General features: G+C 34.3%; 1 protein-coding gene across 1 annotated transcript; it reads left to right on the forward strand.

The window, feature by feature from the left end:
• The first annotated feature begins 889 nt into the window (after positions 1-889).
• LOC141711367 (putative ubiquitin-like-specific protease 2B) lies at positions 890-17,530 on the forward strand. Its single transcript, XM_074513765.1, has 16 exons — positions 890-1,124; positions 2,336-2,652; positions 2,736-2,841; positions 3,276-3,322; positions 4,113-4,310; positions 4,408-4,483; positions 6,016-6,118; positions 8,211-8,285; positions 9,318-9,449; positions 10,409-10,609; positions 10,699-10,754; positions 10,836-10,929; positions 12,343-12,433; positions 12,653-12,772; positions 14,257-14,676; positions 15,918-17,530. Exons 1-16 carry the CDS (start codon positions 998-1,000, stop codon positions 17,187-17,189), a joined length of 3,435 nt encoding a protein of 1,144 aa, XP_074369866.1. The 5' UTR covers positions 890-997; the 3' UTR covers positions 17,190-17,530.
• Positions 17,531-19,244: the final 1,714 nt, after the last annotated feature.

Genomic DNA, 19,244 nt, shown 5'->3' on the forward strand with positions numbered 1-19,244 from the left:
AATTTCATATTTCCATGATTTATGAGTTATTAAAAATGTAAAAAGAATCAATTTCACCCACTCATTTTTATGTCGTACATTAATCTCTTACCATTCATCAATATTTGATCATCTTCTTTCCAATCCGAGGACCAACCACCACATCTGGTGGCCGCCATTTCCGACCACTGTCACCGGCCACCAACATTTAATAAAAATGTTGTGACTGAGAGTATATTTTAGTTTTCATTTTTGCGGGGCTTCTCATTTAAATAAGAATGATAAACATTGAGTAACTTCATTGTTTGATTTGTTAATCAAAATTTGTAATTATATATAATAAAAAAATGAAATAAAGATATGTATTATATATATTATTTACCCAACTTGAACATGTCCCCAAAATCAAAAATATAAACCCTAATTTGTACTTTCTCTCATCAGTTTCGGCTCGTGTTAAATTTGACACCCCTAATTTTAACTCATGCTGTTGAACATAACTACGGAAATAGGTAATAATTTTATTTCATCAAATACTTTTTTTTGTCGGATTCATCAATACTTTTTTTAAAATAGAAAAACAGGGACAAATTTTGGAGCATTGTAATTTTACAAATAGCATGATAATATTCGAGAATTTAATTTTGTACTTTACAAACATGGAAAATTTGTTCAATACTTCAATCATGTAAAAATGAATTTGATTTATGATCATGTGAAAATCGACCCTCTAATCACTCGACGGTAATGAATAAATTTAATATCTACTTTTTTACTCCAAAAATAAATAAAATTATAAAATTAAAAAACAATAAACCACATTCTTACGAAAGGACTTAAACTACACGCGCTCCACGCGGCTACCCTGTATAAAGCCGCGGTCTCAGAAATTAACTCGACTTTCCGAAGGCCTTGTGTTTCGTGCCTAAATCATTCTTACTGTCTCTATATTTTGACCCCAAATAAAACCCTAGTTTTTTGAAATTGATGATCGCAATTTGAGTCTGATCGTATAGAGATGAAGAGTTCGCTCGATGTTTTCGATTTCGATGAGGAAGATGATGTTGCTGAACTCAATGCTGCTAAGTATTTTAATAAATTTAAGGACTCTGATGCTCTTGACAAGTGTGGATTTCTTCAGAATGGTGACAATTCTCTCTCTCTCTCTCTCTCTCTCTCTCTCTCTCTCCCTCTCTCTCCCCCTCTCTCTCCCCCTCTCTCCCCCTCTCTCTCTCTCGCTCTCTCTCTCTCTCCATCTCTCTCTCTCTCTCCCCCTCCCCCCTCTCTCTCTCGGCACTCTCTCTCTCTCATATATACATATACAAATTGTATATGTATAATACAATTCGTATTTACTGGTGTGTTTTGTTGCTCTCTCTCCTTGCCCCTCTCCCTCCCTCTCTCCCTGTCTCTCCTTCCCTCTCTCTCTCCCGTTCTTTCCAAAGACACACTTTTTTATGTACTGAATTTGTTTGTGTATATGTAGGAATTCCGGAAAGAGATTGATTTTGGGGGTTTAATAGGAATTCTGTAATTATAATATCAACCTTAGGTTCGTGGTTTAGAGAGCAACTCTTTAAATGCTTGAGATATGCATGTATTTTGTAATTTTAAACCCTAGGTTTGTGTTTGTATGTGTGTGTGAATAGTAGCGAAAAAAGACGATTTCTGGATGCTGAATGGGAATTTTGTAATTTAAACCCTAGAATTATGTTTGAAAGAACAGCTGTTTATTTTGTATTATGCTCTGAGATGGATAATGGAATATGTTTTCAGAAGAGTTAGGGCTTAATTGGAGAGGTCTAATCCCAAACACTTGAAAATTTGATAGTGTGATAATATGAACTTGAGAAGTTAAAAACAGATTGGAAAGGAAAACTTTTCTTTTATTATAGTGGTTAGTAGTAAGCATTTGCATATTGGCGGGTAGAGATTCCCGCAGTTAATGGTTGAAAATTGGCAGACTGAAGTTGAGGCGGGCATTTTTTTTTTCCTTTTAAGATCTTTGGCCTGTTTGTAACTGACTAACGCGGTGAGAGATATAATAAAAACAAGTTAATTACCTCCTTTATTAAATTCATATTGTTTGTCATATTTGGAAACTGGCAGCTGTCTTTATCTTTATATATAGAAGTTCTCATTACTACATGTTATAATGGAAGCAAGAAAGATATAATGAATTAGTTTATATATATAATGAATTCCGCTATTAATTGTTTAAGCTCCAAAAAGGTTTTGGTCATAGTAATATGTGCAGATTTTTTCCACTGCCACTACATCTACAGATACTAATTAATTGGAAAATTGTTAGATATGCCTGTATTTTATCTTCCCTAACATTGATATTATTTTCTAGTTGGCCAGAAAAAAAATGTGCAGTCAAAGGAGACTAGCAATGTAGCATGTGTGGATGTTGATACCGTCAACATAGACAACGACAGTGAGTGTGCTGCCTCATTCACCTCTATTAATGGAGAGGATTGCAATGCCAACACGTCTGTTTTAAATGCTGTGCCACACATGATTTCCGTTTTTTCTGACAAGCTCCCGCAGTCTAGACCAATTAAGGTTGAGGCTGAAAGTTCCTTTTGTCAAATAGGAGGCTGTTCAGTATCTGAAATAGCTGTACCTGCAAAAACCAGATTTAAGTGTACCGGGGATGAGTCATCCAGCGTAAGCGAAGGCTTAATCTTTATTATCTCAATTCTTCAGCATTGAGCTTTGCTAAGAGCTAACAAATGGCTGTACTTGTGCAGGACGAGTCCTCTGATGCAGTTCCTGGTTCCGATGGAAGCTTGAGCGAGACATCCCCATCAACTTCTTCCTTAATTGGAGATGATAATGATTATGGCGACGATGATGGTATACGTATAAGCACACCCCTGTAAAGAATATATATAGCTGTAGTTTCTTTCTTGTTTTTACCCTGCTAGTCAGTACAAGGAATCATGACAGCAATACTAATAGTAGTTAATAGTTATTTCCGAAGAACAGCACAATTTGTAATGGTTTAACACATAAAATTGATGCATTATACTTAGCAAAAAAAATGATGCATTATGTGTTCTGGAAATAACAAATATTTGGATATAGCTGTAGTTTCTTTTTAGTTTTACCCTGTCAGTCATCACAGTAATACTAATTGTTATTATCGTTGGAGCCATCACAAATATATAATGTTTTAGCTTATAAGATTGATGCACCATGTGTTTTGGAAATAAAAAATCAGATATAACCTTATTTGCTTAGTCAATTCTGACAAATGACATATTTTACTGTGATGTTTGCATTCTCAGTTCCTCTTGATGGGATGGAAAATGAATGGGTTGGCTACATGCAAATGGTAAACAACTACTTGTTTTTGTATCACATTGTTTATTTTATTTGACACCATTATTAAGAATTAACAAAAAATTAAAGATTTATATGTTTCACATAGAAGATGTAAATAACGATTTAAGATTTTTGATGTCATTTTATTTTGTAGTTTAGGCATACAGAAAACAGGATCTAACTTGGCTCAGTGTAAGTAAAGGAAAGCAAGTCCATGATTTGATTAAACATTTGGTGCTTTTACTTGCTAAAGTTCTTGAAGCTGCTTGGTATCTAGTTTGAGTATAATTATAAGATGCTGGTTAAATTTAAATTAACAAGTTAAATGCACTTCTATATTCTGATTATATTGTGCATATCAATGGTATGAGATACAAGCTCTGTTCCCTACAAAAAAGAAATAGATGAAGAAATGGTATTTTGTTTTAATAATTTTATATATTTAGCACGGGCATCCATACGAAAGATCATTATTTGAGGCAACTAAACGCAAAACTTAGTTGACTTATCCATGTTAATTGGGAATCTCTAAGAGTAGCCAAAGTTGGTAGCTATCATGATAAGGTTCCCCAGTCAAACCTGGAGCAGGTTTGAACTGCTAAATCTCGTCTATAACTTGCATGAAAAGATGAAAAATGAAGTATTAGTCATCTATCTGATATAATGAAAATAACCTTTTCACAGAAGTGCAATTTCTTCACTGTTTTTAATATAAGAACCCTCTTGCCATAATTAAATTACTGACTTTCAACAAAGTTCTTGTGCTGTAACCATGTTGGTTCTTGTTATTTTATTTGCAGGTTGATGGAGAGTTGTGCGTTGAATGTTTCCCCGATTATCTTGTGTATCGTGGTAAATATCTGTCGGACTCTGTAATAATCTTTTCAAGCAGCTGGATCAAAATTAAAAGTTCAACACATTACATAGAAGATGAAAGCTTTGAATTTCATTGGAGACTTGACGATATCATTAATGTCGAGTCCCAATGTTGTGAAAGGGTGAGCTTTAATTGGCCGTGTCTCTGTTCTTTACATCTGAAGTGTTTGTTTTGTGTAGTGTCCAAATATGTTCATCTCTTTTATGTTTGATGTTCAGTATGATATGGCAATGGTAAAGATTCATGTAATTTCAAAAGGTTCAGTTTTGGCTGGAGATCTACATGGCACTTCAGGTTTGACACTGGAAGTACAGATTATGCATTCCTCGCTTCTTGTGCTTTCTTTTTGTGTTACATGTATTTAACTTAAGCTACTTAGCTTGTTTTCTTGTATGGTATTACGCAAGTGGGCATGTTACTATATAAGTTTAAAAGTAACTGGATTTTTTTAGCCCTGACTTTGGACTGCAGTTAAACATGTATAACGGCTTTAAATTTAAGACGAAGGGATATGTATCTTATGGATTATATCAAATTATACATCTCTTGCACCTAAATAAAAAGCTGGATATATGTAATGTGTCACTTGTTAAGCTATCTGCTAGTTGACAACATTCTACTAGTTTTAAGGCCATTTAATACGTTTAATCATTCATTATTATTTTGACATTGAACTTATTTAGTACCCGTACTTCTATCATGTGTTTTGTTAATATAAATTATACATACTGTATTCTTTTCCAATTCTAATAACACGTGTTATGTTTATGTTGATTTTAATCAATAAAACTTCAAATTTTTATCAAAACATAAATTCAAGAATTTTTATTGTTATTAATTGTACGTCTTTTATATATGCCATGTCAAAATATATATGCGTGTGTGTGTGTATCTTATATTCTAATGTTGATAATTAAAATATCAGAAGATAAAAGTTACTTCTAGGTAGTTAGAAATGGGATTCCGACTCTGTCACTTTGATCCTTGTTCGGGGAAGCTTAGGTGGAATTGTTTTGAGTTTTTTTAACAATTTGTAAGAATATTTTTTCATTGATTCTATTTTTATTTTCTACACCATATTAAAATTTCTTTATATTTTAAACGATTATTTCCTAAAATTAACATACGACACTTAATAAATTTTACAGCACAGTTTGGTGTTGTTAATTGGTAAATAGTTACCAAAATTGTAAATATTAAATTCTAAATTGAAGTTGTATTAGGAATTGAATTTGTAATTACAATTTCCAAGTTTTAAACAGAAGTAATTATGATTTTTTGTTCATTTTATACATCAGAACTGTTACTGGAAGTTTGGAAGGAGTATGTGATTCAAATAACTGTAATGACGAACAATATATATATATATATATATATATGATTAGACCGTGTACTTGTAAAAGTAGTTAACTGTAGTGATAATTTTATAATTATTTGGGGTGGCGATGGGTTGTGGGTCACTGGCTTTCTCTCCAAAGTATGTTAGCACGTATGCAATGAAGATGTTAGCCAAAGAACCTTATTAGTAGAGACACTATTGTTGGAAACATTTAAGTAGTATGATTATTTGAAGATTTTGAACCACACGGGAAAAAAGAGACTTGACTCATCCAGTGAAACCCAGACCTAGAGTTACTAGTTTCCTAAAACCAAAATTTTATGTAGTCCAGAAAAGGTAAAGAATACCCTGAAATCATGGAGACTTATATAGGCTGCAAAGGCTGGGAAACTACATTGTAGCTGACTTTGCTTTTTACATATGTATACTGATATTTAATCATCTCTTTGATGGCTATGCCTGATTCTTGTTTGAAAACATAATATAGGTATTGAGGAGTTGAAGTTTTCAATCGTTGGAGACTGGCGTGGGAGACAGAATGCGATCACTTCTATGGATGTTTACAAGCCTTTGTGGAAAATTGTGCTAGAGTGAGTGCTTTGAACTATTCATTTTCTTTTGTTTGCTATGATATGCAATTATTTGTCATGATACATATGGAATTTGTAATCTCTATTATTTTTTGGTTACTTGCCATAACTATTTTTAATAATATCCTGTTGATCTTTTTAATGCTATATTAGTAATAAAGTTAATTGCTATTGATCACAATAGATAGATATATTGTTAGGGATATTTTAGGTTATGGTGGTAGGAAAATAGAAGTATTAGTTTCACATATTTGCTACTTTCCTTATTTGTAGGTTTTACATGTTAATTAAGACGTGACATATTAATGTTTTATTCTGATATTAGGTGTAAAATTATGTTATTAGGAGAGTTTGATTAATGAAATTAATACCATTGTCTCATTATGGTAGTTGTGATCCAAAACAATTCCTCTGTTTACGGATGAGAAATTCTAGGGGTAGTTCTTTTTACAGTTGTATCATCTTCAATCTTAATAGAATTAAGAACCAGCTCAGTCTAAAAGTTTTAATATTTTCACCTGCTGTTGTTTCTTATTTCTTCAACTGTTTAAACATGATGTTGATAGGTGGATTCATTTAGTGATTCTGTTTTATCTTGTTTGTGGTTCTTGTCCAGATATAACTAGTTAGTTTCGGTACCATGCATGTTTGTGATCAAAAAGTTGTATTGTATTAGTATACCTAAGAAGCAGGGGTGCGCCACCCCCCTGGAGCACTGCGCACTAAAAGCTTCGGGGGTGCGGGGGTGTGCACGGGGTGTGCCCGCGGGGGTGTGCACGGGGTGTGCGGGGGTGTGCACGGGGTGCGCCACGCGGCGTATCCCCATATTTGGCAGCTAGGATTCGCAGGGGTGCGGGAAGGGTATATTTCGTAATTTTTTTTTTTTTACTTTTACATAAAAATCACTTACGTGTTTCATCTTGTGAGAGGAGGAGCCCTAATTAGACTTGTGAGGCGAGATAGGAGAGGCAACCGGGCGACTTCATCTTCATCGTCGTGTTTTCCGTCAAATCCGGCACCGTCATCTGGTGAATCACAAACTCCGGCAGAGTTTTCTACTTTTATGGCTTCCTAGTTGTATGTATAGGTTGTATGTATATATACTGTGTTTTGTTTGTGTGTGTCTACGTGAGGTGTTTGTGTGTGTCCACGTGAGCGGCTCTGCTCCCAAGGAATAAGACCACTGTTACCTTTTTAAGTATATTTGTTAATTCAATTTTTGTTTATTTGTTTATTAATTAATATTATTATACTGTTTTATTTGTATATATTGTTTTGTTTGTACAATTGTGTAAACATGATTGACTGTGTATTGTTTGACAACATGTTTGTTTATTTTTTTAGTTATTTGTCTTTTAATTATTAAGTATGTTGAATTCTGTAATGTTATTCAGGATGTTCGACTACTTTGTTTAAATAAATTGCAATTTTTGGATCATAGATATCTCTATAATATTATATATAGTAAATATTATTTTATTTTTTTTGCCGTATCCCCCCCACCCGAATCCCCATATTTTTATTTTTGCCGAATTCCTGTATTCCCGTACCGCACCCCCGCACCCTTGCTTCCTAGTAGTATACAAATGTACTACAAACTTAACATATTCTGTTTCATTTCTCACCTTGTGAAAAAAATTGTATTGAAAAATAATAGATAAAAGTATAAAATAATAACTATGTTTGCCGAAACAGACAAAAAAGGTAGATCTTAATTAATATGATCCTATGGTCTTGCATTTCCATTCTGGGATGAATGACTTTTGACATCTAAATCAGCTGTGTATATGGTACTATGTTGATATATCTTTTCTGCTCAGATTACAATGCCTTGTTGGTTTAAGTCTTCTTCTAGTGACAATGCCAATGAAAATACCAATATCCACATGCATATGTTATTTCACTTCAGTGTGTACGTATTTATTGTACATCCTTCACAATCTTTTGTATATTGTTTTTGCTCATGCGTGCCTGCGGAATTTAGACCGGACTTATTATGTCATTTTCTTTACACTAAATGTTCGTCTTGTATCTCTGTAGTCAGTGTGAACTTATCTTCTGATGAATCGTTAACTTGGATTCTCTTTTTTAGCTCTGAAATGAGGCACACCAGTGAAGTTTCACTTGGGAACAAAGGTGTATTGCTCTCGGATCGTTATTTTCCCAAGTAAGCTCAAAATGCAATTCTCTTGTTTATTCTTATTGAAGCACGATTATTGCTCCTCTTACTTCTTGTTATGCATTTGATTTTTTATTTGTCACGGCCTCAAGTGCAGCTCCTATCTTTCATCTCCTTTGATGCCTTAATATTGGGACATGATTGTTTTCTACTTATCTTTCACCATTCTCTGTGATTCCTATATATGACAAATGTTTTTGTATAAATTACAAAAGTGATTTTTTAAGTTTCTAATTATCTTTGCAGATATGATCAGTTGCTATATATTTTTCTGCATATAACTATCTCGTTACTCGAGCAGTGTGTAGTGAATATGACCTGCTAATATGATATCTAAATAAAGCGTGTAGCGGCCTTTATGTCCTAATTTTATTTCAAATAATATGGTCATCCTTTTATGGAGTTTTTTTATTCCAAACTCAGACATAACACTGTTTGTTTAGTTGTACTCGGTGATTATAATTAGTGTATTGTATTCATTAATATCTGTTCTATTTCAGTAGTACTATTCAAGTTTTTGTATTGTCAAAATGCAGAATGATTTGTTTTGCTGAATGGCTTTGGAACAGTGTAGACTCCATATTAAAGATACTTTACGAGCAGTTTGGTTGAGGAAATCGTACTAGGCCAGAAGTCCTAGAACACGTGTACGAGTAAAAAAATTACCTGTAGTTACTGAAAAAGCTGCAAGTTAAAGCAATTAATTCGAATGGGAGGAGATATGTATACAAATATTCATTAACAAAATTACCCAATATATTGTGCACAAGCACTATAATTTTCCTTTCTAGGCATCATGTAGTCATGTGTAAAACAGTAGTAACATATTGTTTCCAGCAGTAGATCAAGTTACCCTGATGATCTTGTATTCATGGTTATGAAGTCTGTATCATTAGTTGGAGTTGTTCGAAAGAAGGGTTGTTTTTTGTTTCTGTTACTCCTATCATCTTTTGAATGGTTGTGTTTCATTATTTTGATTCCTTGAAATGTGAAGCTGATTTCCATGCAACATTTGTGCAGTTTTGATAAGCCTTTTGAAGACCTTATATATCCGAAAGGGGAGTCTGATGCTGTTTCAATCAGTAAGAGGGACATCGATCTTCTACAGCCAGACACATTTGTTAACGACACTATTATTGACTTCTATATCAAGTAGGTACTTTGTGGTATTACCTTGTGGTTTGTAGTCTTTCTTCATTGCAGAAGCATGCTGCATCGCAATAACAATTAAAATTTTCTTGCTATAACCATGAATGTATTATCAGACGATGGGGTAGGGAAATTGATAGTGTGTGTGTGTGGGGGGGGGGGGGTTGGAGAAATTAGTATTATGTTAACCACAGAATATAGATTTCCTGATCGCAGGATGAGGAATATGCATCCCTTTGGTTTAATCTTCAGTAAATAAGTTGTATTCCACTGTTTTCAGGGTGGAGGGGAGAGTTTTGAATTTAACTTCAACTGGTTCTATTTGAGAGATGCCTTGCTCACAAAATCAAATTTAATAGAGAACATCCGTAAATAGGTAGTAAATATGTAAATGAAATAGGGATTTATAGAGCATCTTATATGAAGAAGCTGCTTGATAAATTTTGCTCGAATCCCCTACTATATATGACAAAAAGGTAATGCAATGACAATTTTGTAGGTCTTGCTACATCCCTCGAATAGGGAAAATGATGGCGTGGGGGGCCATATACTCATATATGTGATCTGCCTATATCACTATATATGTAAATATATTATATTTGTACATCAATATCATTGTATATGTAGATTTGTATATGTTTTCTTTCTGCTTAACTTTTTTTTTCACCATTATATTACTTGTGTACCATTACCATGTTATGATTTTTATTCTCGATGTCAAATAGTTTTACTTTTCAGTTCTCACTAAACATTTACCTTGCAAGTTCTATTATTGGAAGGTCTTAGTAAAAAAGTTGTTATATTGAAAGGGGACTGAAAGAGTTAGTATGTAAATTCATCTATCTTATTTTTGAAAAATTTGTAGTCCTATCTTGTTTGTGATATATCCGTCATAACTTAAGCTATTTTATCTGGGCTATTGTTTCTCTGTACAGTGTCTTACTTGTTTATCTAATGTCCAGATACCTGAAGAACAAAATTGAACCTGGTGAGAGACACAGGTTTCATTTTTTTAATAGTTTCTTCTTCCGAAAACTGGCTGACCTTGACAAGAACCCATCCAGTGCTGTGGATGGAAGGGCTGCATTCCAGCGAGTTCGAAAATGGACTAGAAAAATTAATTTATTTGAAAAGGATTTTCTTTTCGTTCCTGTCAATTTTAAGTAAGTTAAAAGCTGTAAGCAATCTTCTTTTTGAAACAATATCTATTTAGTACCGAGTTCACTTGACAAATGTGCATCGTTGGTGACAGTTATCACTGGAGTCTCATCGTAATATGTCACCCTGGGGAAGTGGTTGGGTTTCAAGGCAAGCATCTGTAGGTGTATTATTTATTAAACAATGTCAAGCATACTTATCTGAATGTAGTTCTACTTATTGACATTTCAGATCCCGATCCACACAAGTCCCTTAGGTCACCATGTGTATTGCATATGGATTCTATCAGAGGAACTCATTCTGGTCTGAAAAGTCTTCTCCAGAGGTATCAGGATACCATTTTGATCCGATTCTTTTGAACTTTGCAATTGTGAATGTGGAGCAAATTACAATATGTGGCATAAACTTTGTTAAATTTTATTAATTTATAGGCTTCTTTTAAAATTAAATCTTGAGATTAGTCACTTGCTGACATGAACCATGTTTTCGCAGTAAGAACCATGAGTAGTTACATCCTGACATGACCATGATGGCATAAACCATGTTTTATTATTTGATACTGTTCTGTCCAACCTAGCCTTTATAAGTTTCTAAACTTGAGCCTAATGTTCAAGTAGTCATCTTTTAGATAAGGTGGTTTGTGTTGTTTTGTATTGTATTTAATTTTAATTGAACAATTTTTTTAATATTAATTTTCTGGTATGTTATGGGACCCGAACCTCCTTGTACCCTTTGCCATGGTTGTGCGGGCGGTTTGGGTATAGTATGGGACCTGACTCTCCTTGTACCCTTTGCCACGGTTGTGTGGGCTATTTTTATTATTTGATACTGATATGTCCAACCTAACCTTTATAAGTTTCTACACTTAAGCATAAGGTTGGTGTTGTGTTGGTCCATGCCATTAAAGTCAACCAGATGAGGTCATGAACAAAATAGATTCATATGAATAACTTATTTGTTGTTCATTTTAAAGAGAATGAAGATCATATATTGTCGACCATGTTGCTTTGTCAATCCTATAGTCATGAAAGAAGAGCTAGATGCTCCTACAAATAGCAGGAGGGAACCATATTGATGTGATCAAACCCAATGACTTCATAATCTCTCGTACGAATTCATAAAAGCTTATGTGTAAAGAAAGAGCTGCTCCAAGTTCAGTCAAGTTGGCAATGTGCTGTTTGGTTGATTATAACTGTCCATTTAACTGTTTGGGTCAATTTGTACACGGCTCTCAGGAGCCCATCTAATTGGACAATTTGAGGCTGTAGATCGGCTGGAAAATATGTGGTCGACGATGCTACAGCTGTAACCATGATAGGAAAAAATAATTACAGCTGTTGAGGAACTCTAAAACTTAGCTACTAAATGTGGTTATGATAAATACAAAAACTAATCCCACTTTTTTGTATCTGTTACTAATAATATATTTTTTAACTAGGGAAGGAAACAAAAAGCAGATTTTAATATATCTTAACTACTAAAGCTGAGTACAATCAGTTTATAAGGATTCACTAGCATGGACTGCTAGTAAAACAATTGGGAGCTGGGTGTAAGAAATAAGATTGAACTTTAGAAGGATTCACTAGCATCGACTGATTTTAGTTTTATTAAGAAATATAGTATATTATAGAAATTAGAAAATTCAGCTATCGGAGCTGCTCATCTGATTGAGTTTTTGTTTTTATTTATTTATTTATTTATTTATTTATTTACACCTCTGTTTATCTTGTAATGGCAGTTACTTGTGCGAGGAATGGAAGGAAAGGCAGAAAGATTCATCGGAAGATATCTCCTCAAGATTTTTAAATTTGAGATTCCTGTCACTAGAGGTACAGTGTCAAGTTCAGATTGTTTGTAATGAAGTAGCATCATGTCATTATGTGTATATAATTATTGTTTAGATAAAGGCATAATCATGTGGGCCCCTTGTAATTCATAATTGAACTTCTATTGTAATTTTTACATGATGGAAACCATATTATTACTTGCCATTCTAATGTATAATTATTAGATTCTGTTCTAATATATAATTAGTATATCATGTGCAGCTTCCGCAGCAGCAAAATTCATATGATTGTGGCCTTTTCTTGCTTCACTACGTAGAGCTCTTTCTGGAAGGGGTCCCTGCTAATTTCAACCCCTTCCAACTAACAAAATTCTCCAACTTCGTAAGTTAACTTGGTTAATTTCTTTTTCTGTGATTTGGTTTGATTTGTTCATGCTTTAGTTTTGTTCTTTGAGTTCCCTCATTCTCCCTCCATAATTATTGACTATGGACATTATTTTTGGGACAAGAAAAAATGGAAATAATGGACAACAAAACTGGTACGGAGGGAGTAAGACAATAACAGACCTTTTATGGGTTCTATTACTCTATTCCTTGTGTTGTATGGTAGCCTGGATTACATAAATAACTTGTTTATCTTGAATCGGTATAAGTATCAACTAAGATGGCAGTAAGCGGGTAAGATAAAAGTAATGTTGAAGTTAGTTTTGTAGTGGTTCGGGGGATAAAAATGGTGAGAACGGTGTTGTTTGAGATAGGAGTTTCTGGTCAGACCTTTTTAGAATTAGTTTTCTATCTATCTTCAGTCTCAGAGATCTTGTTATGAGCCAGATCTTTTTTGTCTTTTTAGAATTTCCCGATCTTTCGTGTGTGGTTCTGGTAAGATCACAAGTAATTTCAAATCCATGTGACATTACACTACTAATTACATAATAAGATTACTTGAATTTCTTAGTGTTTTTCTGGAAACTTTTGTTTTGTTTTTTCTTAAAATATGCCATTGGAAGATAGCAAGTTATTATAGTTTGCTGATTGGTCTAATTTGCTTATGGGAGAACATGGGGACTATCTCTGTTGTATCACTTTTGTTAATATTTTAATATAGAAGAATCAAGATAATAAATACTTATTTTTTTTAACGCTATTTGCTGTATTAAATACTCCCTCTGTCCCCCTAGGTAGTATACATTGGGGAACGGAGGCTCGGCACACATTTTAAAGCTCTTTTAAAGTAGAGTTCAGTAAAAAAATTCTAAATTTTTTTCTCCTGAATAAAAAAATATGTTGTTTAAAGTTTAATACAAAAAAAAAAAGAAAAATTCAAGACTAAATTATGGAAGTATACTTTATATTCACCTTAAAATGTGTGTCGAACCTTGAAAAAAAACTGTATACAATTAGATGGGACTGACGGAGTAATAAGGTAGCATAGGAGATAGTAACACATTCATAGTCCGAAGTGTGAAGTTCACTGCTTTGCATTTTCTTATATAGCTCACTTGAAATGATGATACTGAGGTGACATGTAGAATTTAATCCATCAGATAAATTGTCCCAACACTGTTTTGATTTCCAATTTTACATGTTTGCAATTGAATAATGTACAAGGTTTAGTTCAGATCTAGTTCATGAATCATTTCAAGATATGATTCATCTTAATTACTTGGTCATCCTGCGTTTTACCAAGTAGACTCAAAATTGATCTGTTTGGAGCTGATTATGAGTGGGAAGGACTTTTTGTTTTTGTCAGATCTCAAAATTATACTTCTGATATTTTTTCCTTGAGCCTCTAGATAAATTAGAATTAAGCTCGTGAAATTTTGCTTATTAAAACTGTTTTTATGTATAATAAATATTAAATTTCAGCTTACTGCGGATTGGTTTCTACCTTATGAGGCTTCCCTTAAGCGAACCTATATCCAGAGAATGATCTATGATCTTCTAGAAAATGGGGGTTCACATAAAATTTCTGGTGCTGGAAGCGTAAAGGAATTCACCTCAAACTGCTCAACATACTCATTTGAAAATGGAAACACTGTAGGGTTTATTGCAGCTAGATGCAGTCCTTCGAAAGCTTTCCTTGGGCATGCCACGAGTTCTCAAACTGGGCAGGAACCTGAGTTGACCTTGTTACCATCTATTCTGAAAAGTCCTGGTTGTAATCAAGATTCAGGATTGGTTTACGCAGACATGATGGAGTCAGGTGATGCGGTTGGGTCGCTTTATCAATCTTTAGAGCAGTCAGCTCCTTTGAATGAATTGAACAATGCAATGATGCAAGTGGAGGTATGACTAAAATTCTTATATTTGATTTGTATGCTTTACATATGATTATTAATGTGATTGATGTACCCTGTCTTTTTAATAAACCACTCCAAACTGTAATTTTGGCTTTGTAATTATATTACTTAATTGGTTTGCTTGAGGTTATAAATGTTTATTCAAAAGCGACATCATTAGGTTTGTCAAGTAAAATTCCGCCCTATTTCATCATCCCTAATATAGCTAGCAATGTTGACAAGGGAGGTCGTTCCTTTAGGATTTTTAAGCCATAAAGATGATTTGTGAAAATCTGCTCAAATCTGTGAATCAATTGCCATTGGTTTTCTACACCTGCTCTGTTACTTAGATATAAGGCAATTTTTAAATTTAGGGGAGAAAGATGCCTGTGTAAGGATAACTAATAAGAAAATTATTTATTTGAAGGATTTGGTGAGCTCAATCATATTATATACACACACACACACACTGATTTTGGTCAAGATATTTGGCTGAAATCTATGTAATATACCCTTTAATCTCCGCATATAGAGTAGTAGAAAGTACTCAAATGGTTATTTATATTCTCTAAAGATTTCCAAAGCAAAGCACAGACAAGTCTTATCTCATTGATTAGATATCTTAATTATAAGGTGTTGTGAGCAAAAAAAATCATCAATGGGAAGATTTGGTCTTTTTGTATGTTGAGAATAATTGGTTTATTTTTCGTGTGAACTTAGAAACATCAAGAATGTTTTTCTTTTAAAATCCTTATTTCTTTTCTAGTTCATTCAGTTCTTTGGCTCATTCCTTGGTCCTTTCCTATGGAAGGGAACACAGTTATTAAACCTTTGGTGGATTTTGATATTGTTCATTTAAATATATCTTTTTTTGGTTCATTTAACTTTAGGCAACTTTGATGTGTTTACTTTCCTATTTCAATCACATTAGTAAGAAAATAATGTCTCGAATGTCTCGCCTGTCTATTTAAGGGAGTTTTCCGGTCATCATTCTACATTGAATTTCAGAAACATGCTCATTGGCATAAGGCCTTCGTAAATTTGAACCTTGATTTAGTTCAAGAGCTTTTTAAGCATATCGAATGGATTGAGGTTTTGAAATTTTGCTATCGATGACTTGTTCTATGAGCTTTGTTGTTTTTAACAACCAGACTTAAATCTTTCTAGTGGCTAGTAACGTATTTCAATTCCTTTGATATGCAATATTTTTTTTAACATCACACAACACTTCGTATTATTTTGAAACAGGGAGAGAAAGACATGGATGGGTATTGTGGCTCCACAGCAGCAGGGACTGGTCTTGAACAGTTTGTTGCTACTGCATCTCAAGAATCTAATGCCTTTTTATCTACAGAAGTTGAAGGAGAGCCATCATGGAACTTAGGAGCATCTGTTCATCAGATAGTGCCTGGGGATATTAATTCATTAATAGAGACATCTGTACGTGTCACTGATAAAGCATTAGATGCAGAGGTGGTGGACCATGGTCTAGTAAGGACAAATCCGACTTTTGAAGTAAACATAGAGCAATACAGACCATCAACAGATGACGGAGAGTGCGTAATGTATTGCCTTGGCTCTGCTCCCAGAAGGATACTTGAACAAATTCCTAACAACAATCCTGTTCATTTGCACTGCGCCAGTGAGGATGCGGATTTGGTTACAACGAATAATGGAGAGTGCTTAATGGATTGCCATGGTTCTTCCTCCAGTGGGATACCTGAACAAGTTCCTAACAACAATCCTGATCGTATGCACTCTACCAATCCTGATCGTATGCACTCTACCAATCCTGATCGTATGCACTGCGCCAAGGAAAATGCAGATTTGGTCGCAAAGAATAACGGAGAGTTCTTAATGGATTTCCATGGCTCTGCCCCCAGTGGGATGCCCGAACAAGTTCCTAACAATCCTGACCGTATGCACTGTACCAAGGAGGATAGAGATTTGGTCACAACGAATAACGGAGAGTGCTTAATGGATTTCCATGGCTCTGCCGCCGGTGGGACACCCGAACAAGTTCCTAACAACAATCCTGATCGTATGCACTGTACCAGGGAGGATATGGATTTGGTCACAATGAATAACGGAGAGTACTCAATGGATTTCCATGGCTCTGCCCCCAATGGGATACCCGAACAAGTTCCTAACAACAATCCTGATCGTATGCACTCTACCAATGAGGATAGGGATCTGGTCACGATGAATAACGGAGAGTGCTTAATGGATTTCCATGGCTCTGTCCCCAGTGGGATACCCGAACAAGTTCCTAACAACAATCCTGATCTTACGCACTGTACCAAGGAGGATAGGGATTTGGTCACAACCTGCTCGGCGAATTCACTTGGATCGTCTGCCCAAAATTTTGATGCAGGAGAGGAAGGGATAAATTGTTGTAAAGGATCACAATCATTTGCTGATACAGATTTAGGAACAAATGAGCTTCATGATGCTAAGAGAAGGAAGCTTATATCAATGGAAGAAGGGCAGCTGCCAGAAAATTTGGCAAGGGACCTGTAGTTTGAAATATTTGGCCCGGTTACTAGTTATTATAGTTAAGTGTCAGTCATGGATAATATAATGTGAATACTTTTACTTTGATCTGCTTGTGAAGATTCATTTAGGACTAGTAGTACTGGGTTTACCCTTTAGGTGAAGTCAGATCGTGACTGCATGTTAGCAAACGTTAACGTTGTGTTTGGTTGGGGTAAATGAAATGTAATGGAATGGAATGAGATTTAAAGTGTAAAAAGACTAAAATTTTAAAATTTTGTCGGACTCGTTCCATTCCCAACTACAAATGCTCAATTCGTTATGATTTCCATTTTCTTCCCAATTCTTATCATAAGAATTTTGAACCATCTCACTTTCTTTCGAATTTTTCCTCCATTTCATTATTTTCTTTTCAATTCAATCATTCCATTCCATTCACCCCGATCAAATATAATATAAGGCCATTTCAATTATGATTTAATTTTGAAGTAATTTGAACTTCACATTTCACCTTTTTGACTTCATTGCACAATTTTGTCACCAACCATTGCTCCAACTGTTACTTTTATATTACATCTTTCTTCGTACGTTTAAGCTAGTTAATAATATTATTGTATTGAATAATTGAAACTTGTGTAAATTCGTTACTCAGTACTGATAACTCCTGGTGGCGGGGCTGCTCCTTTGACGCCGTCCTGGATCCTTCGCCGCTGTGGGAATGTAGCTGTGGTAGGGTTCCTATAAAACAATATCGGAAGGGGGGTTTGGGTGTCGCGGCGCCTCCGGCGTGAGAGTAAGAACTCGCTTTTGGGGAAGATAAAGATAGATATGAATGCAGGGTGACTGTGTGTGCATGTGAGAGAGTGATTAACCCCAAAATCTCAATAGCCCACGGGTAGGGTTTTGGGTTGGTACCTTTAAATCGTAGCCATTAGTTCTTGGAGCGGAGGACACCTGACTAGAGTGGATACTTTACGCGTGTCAGTGCGGGATTGACTGAGAAGTGTTCTGAGGATCCTCTGATACGTGTCCTGATTATTCCCATGATTGATGTGTGACAGTTGTCCCCATCATGTGTTTGGGCCAACGTCTCACGTGCTGAGATTTACCAAGGTTAGGCTTGCGGGACTGAGCTGATTAAGATTGATACTATGCGGGACTACTCCTTCCACGAGCTACGTGGAGCTAGGAGTTTAAGAATACCAGGAGATATATGTAGTTAAAAGTATAGGAGTAATCCTTTCAGGAGTTATATATCAAGTACGACTTTTTATTTGAAATAAACAGTGCATTATTTTAAAAATGAAGATAGAGTCAAATGCTGTGAGGCCATCTCCAACAACTTCATTTTAGATTTTAAATCGCTGTTTTATCTTCAACGACTACTTCAAATTTTGCTTCAAACATAATTTTTTATATATAATTACATATAATAGACATAGTCACACGGGCAAATGCAGTAGTTATATTATTAAACAATTGTTTTTTTTTCAAACCAGCATGTGCTCTGAATACTCTTGCTTTATCACTTCAGTGCATCTTCAAATACGAAGCAGCACAGTGTATATTTCTTTAGATTTAACGATGAAGTTATGTACTTATCATTTAAATTCTATTACTCTATTTATAAAGTCAAAAATGAAATAATATAAAATTTGAAGTGAGTGTTGGAGATACTCTTGTAATTTTTTATATATAAAGTAAAAATGGATTTGAAGTGAATTATTGAAGATGCCCCTGGGGTGTTAAAGTTTGTCTTTTTTGTTAAGTAGGATTACAAAGAGGAATTGATTGGCTCGCAAAATGAATCTTAGAGATAGGTGCCCGTCGGAATCTTAAAATAAGTAACTTATAACTTAAAATGAATAATCGACTTATAAGTGATAAGTAGATAAATACTTATAAGTTATATAAGTGTTTGGATAATTTTACTTATAAGTCAGAAATTTTATTACTTAAATAAATTAAAATAAATAATTTTTAAATATTATTATCTTAACTCGTGAGTTTTAAATTAGAAAAATATTTACAAACATATATTTTAAAACAAAAGTTAATAAAAACGAATAAATCAAAACAAGT

This window comes from Apium graveolens, chromosome 3, assembly GCF_009905375.1.
Source record: "Apium graveolens cultivar Ventura chromosome 3, ASM990537v1, whole genome shotgun sequence".
NCBI classification, from domain to species: Eukaryota; Viridiplantae; Streptophyta; class Magnoliopsida; order Apiales; family Apiaceae; genus Apium; species Apium graveolens.

Bases quoted from the DNA above. Each gene is read 5' to 3' on its own strand.
- LOC141711367 (XM_074513765.1), top strand. From the start codon at position 998: ATGAAGAGTTCGCTCGATGTTTTCGATTTCGATGAGGAAGATGATGTT. The intron at 4,311-4,407 runs GTGAGCTTTAAT...TTTGATGTTCAG, and splicing joins AGTCCCAATGTTGTGAAAGG to TATGATATGGCAATGGTAAA. The intron at 10,930-12,342 runs GTATCAGGATAC...TTGTAATGGCAG, and splicing joins CTGAAAAGTCTTCTCCAGAG to TTACTTGTGCGAGGAATGGA.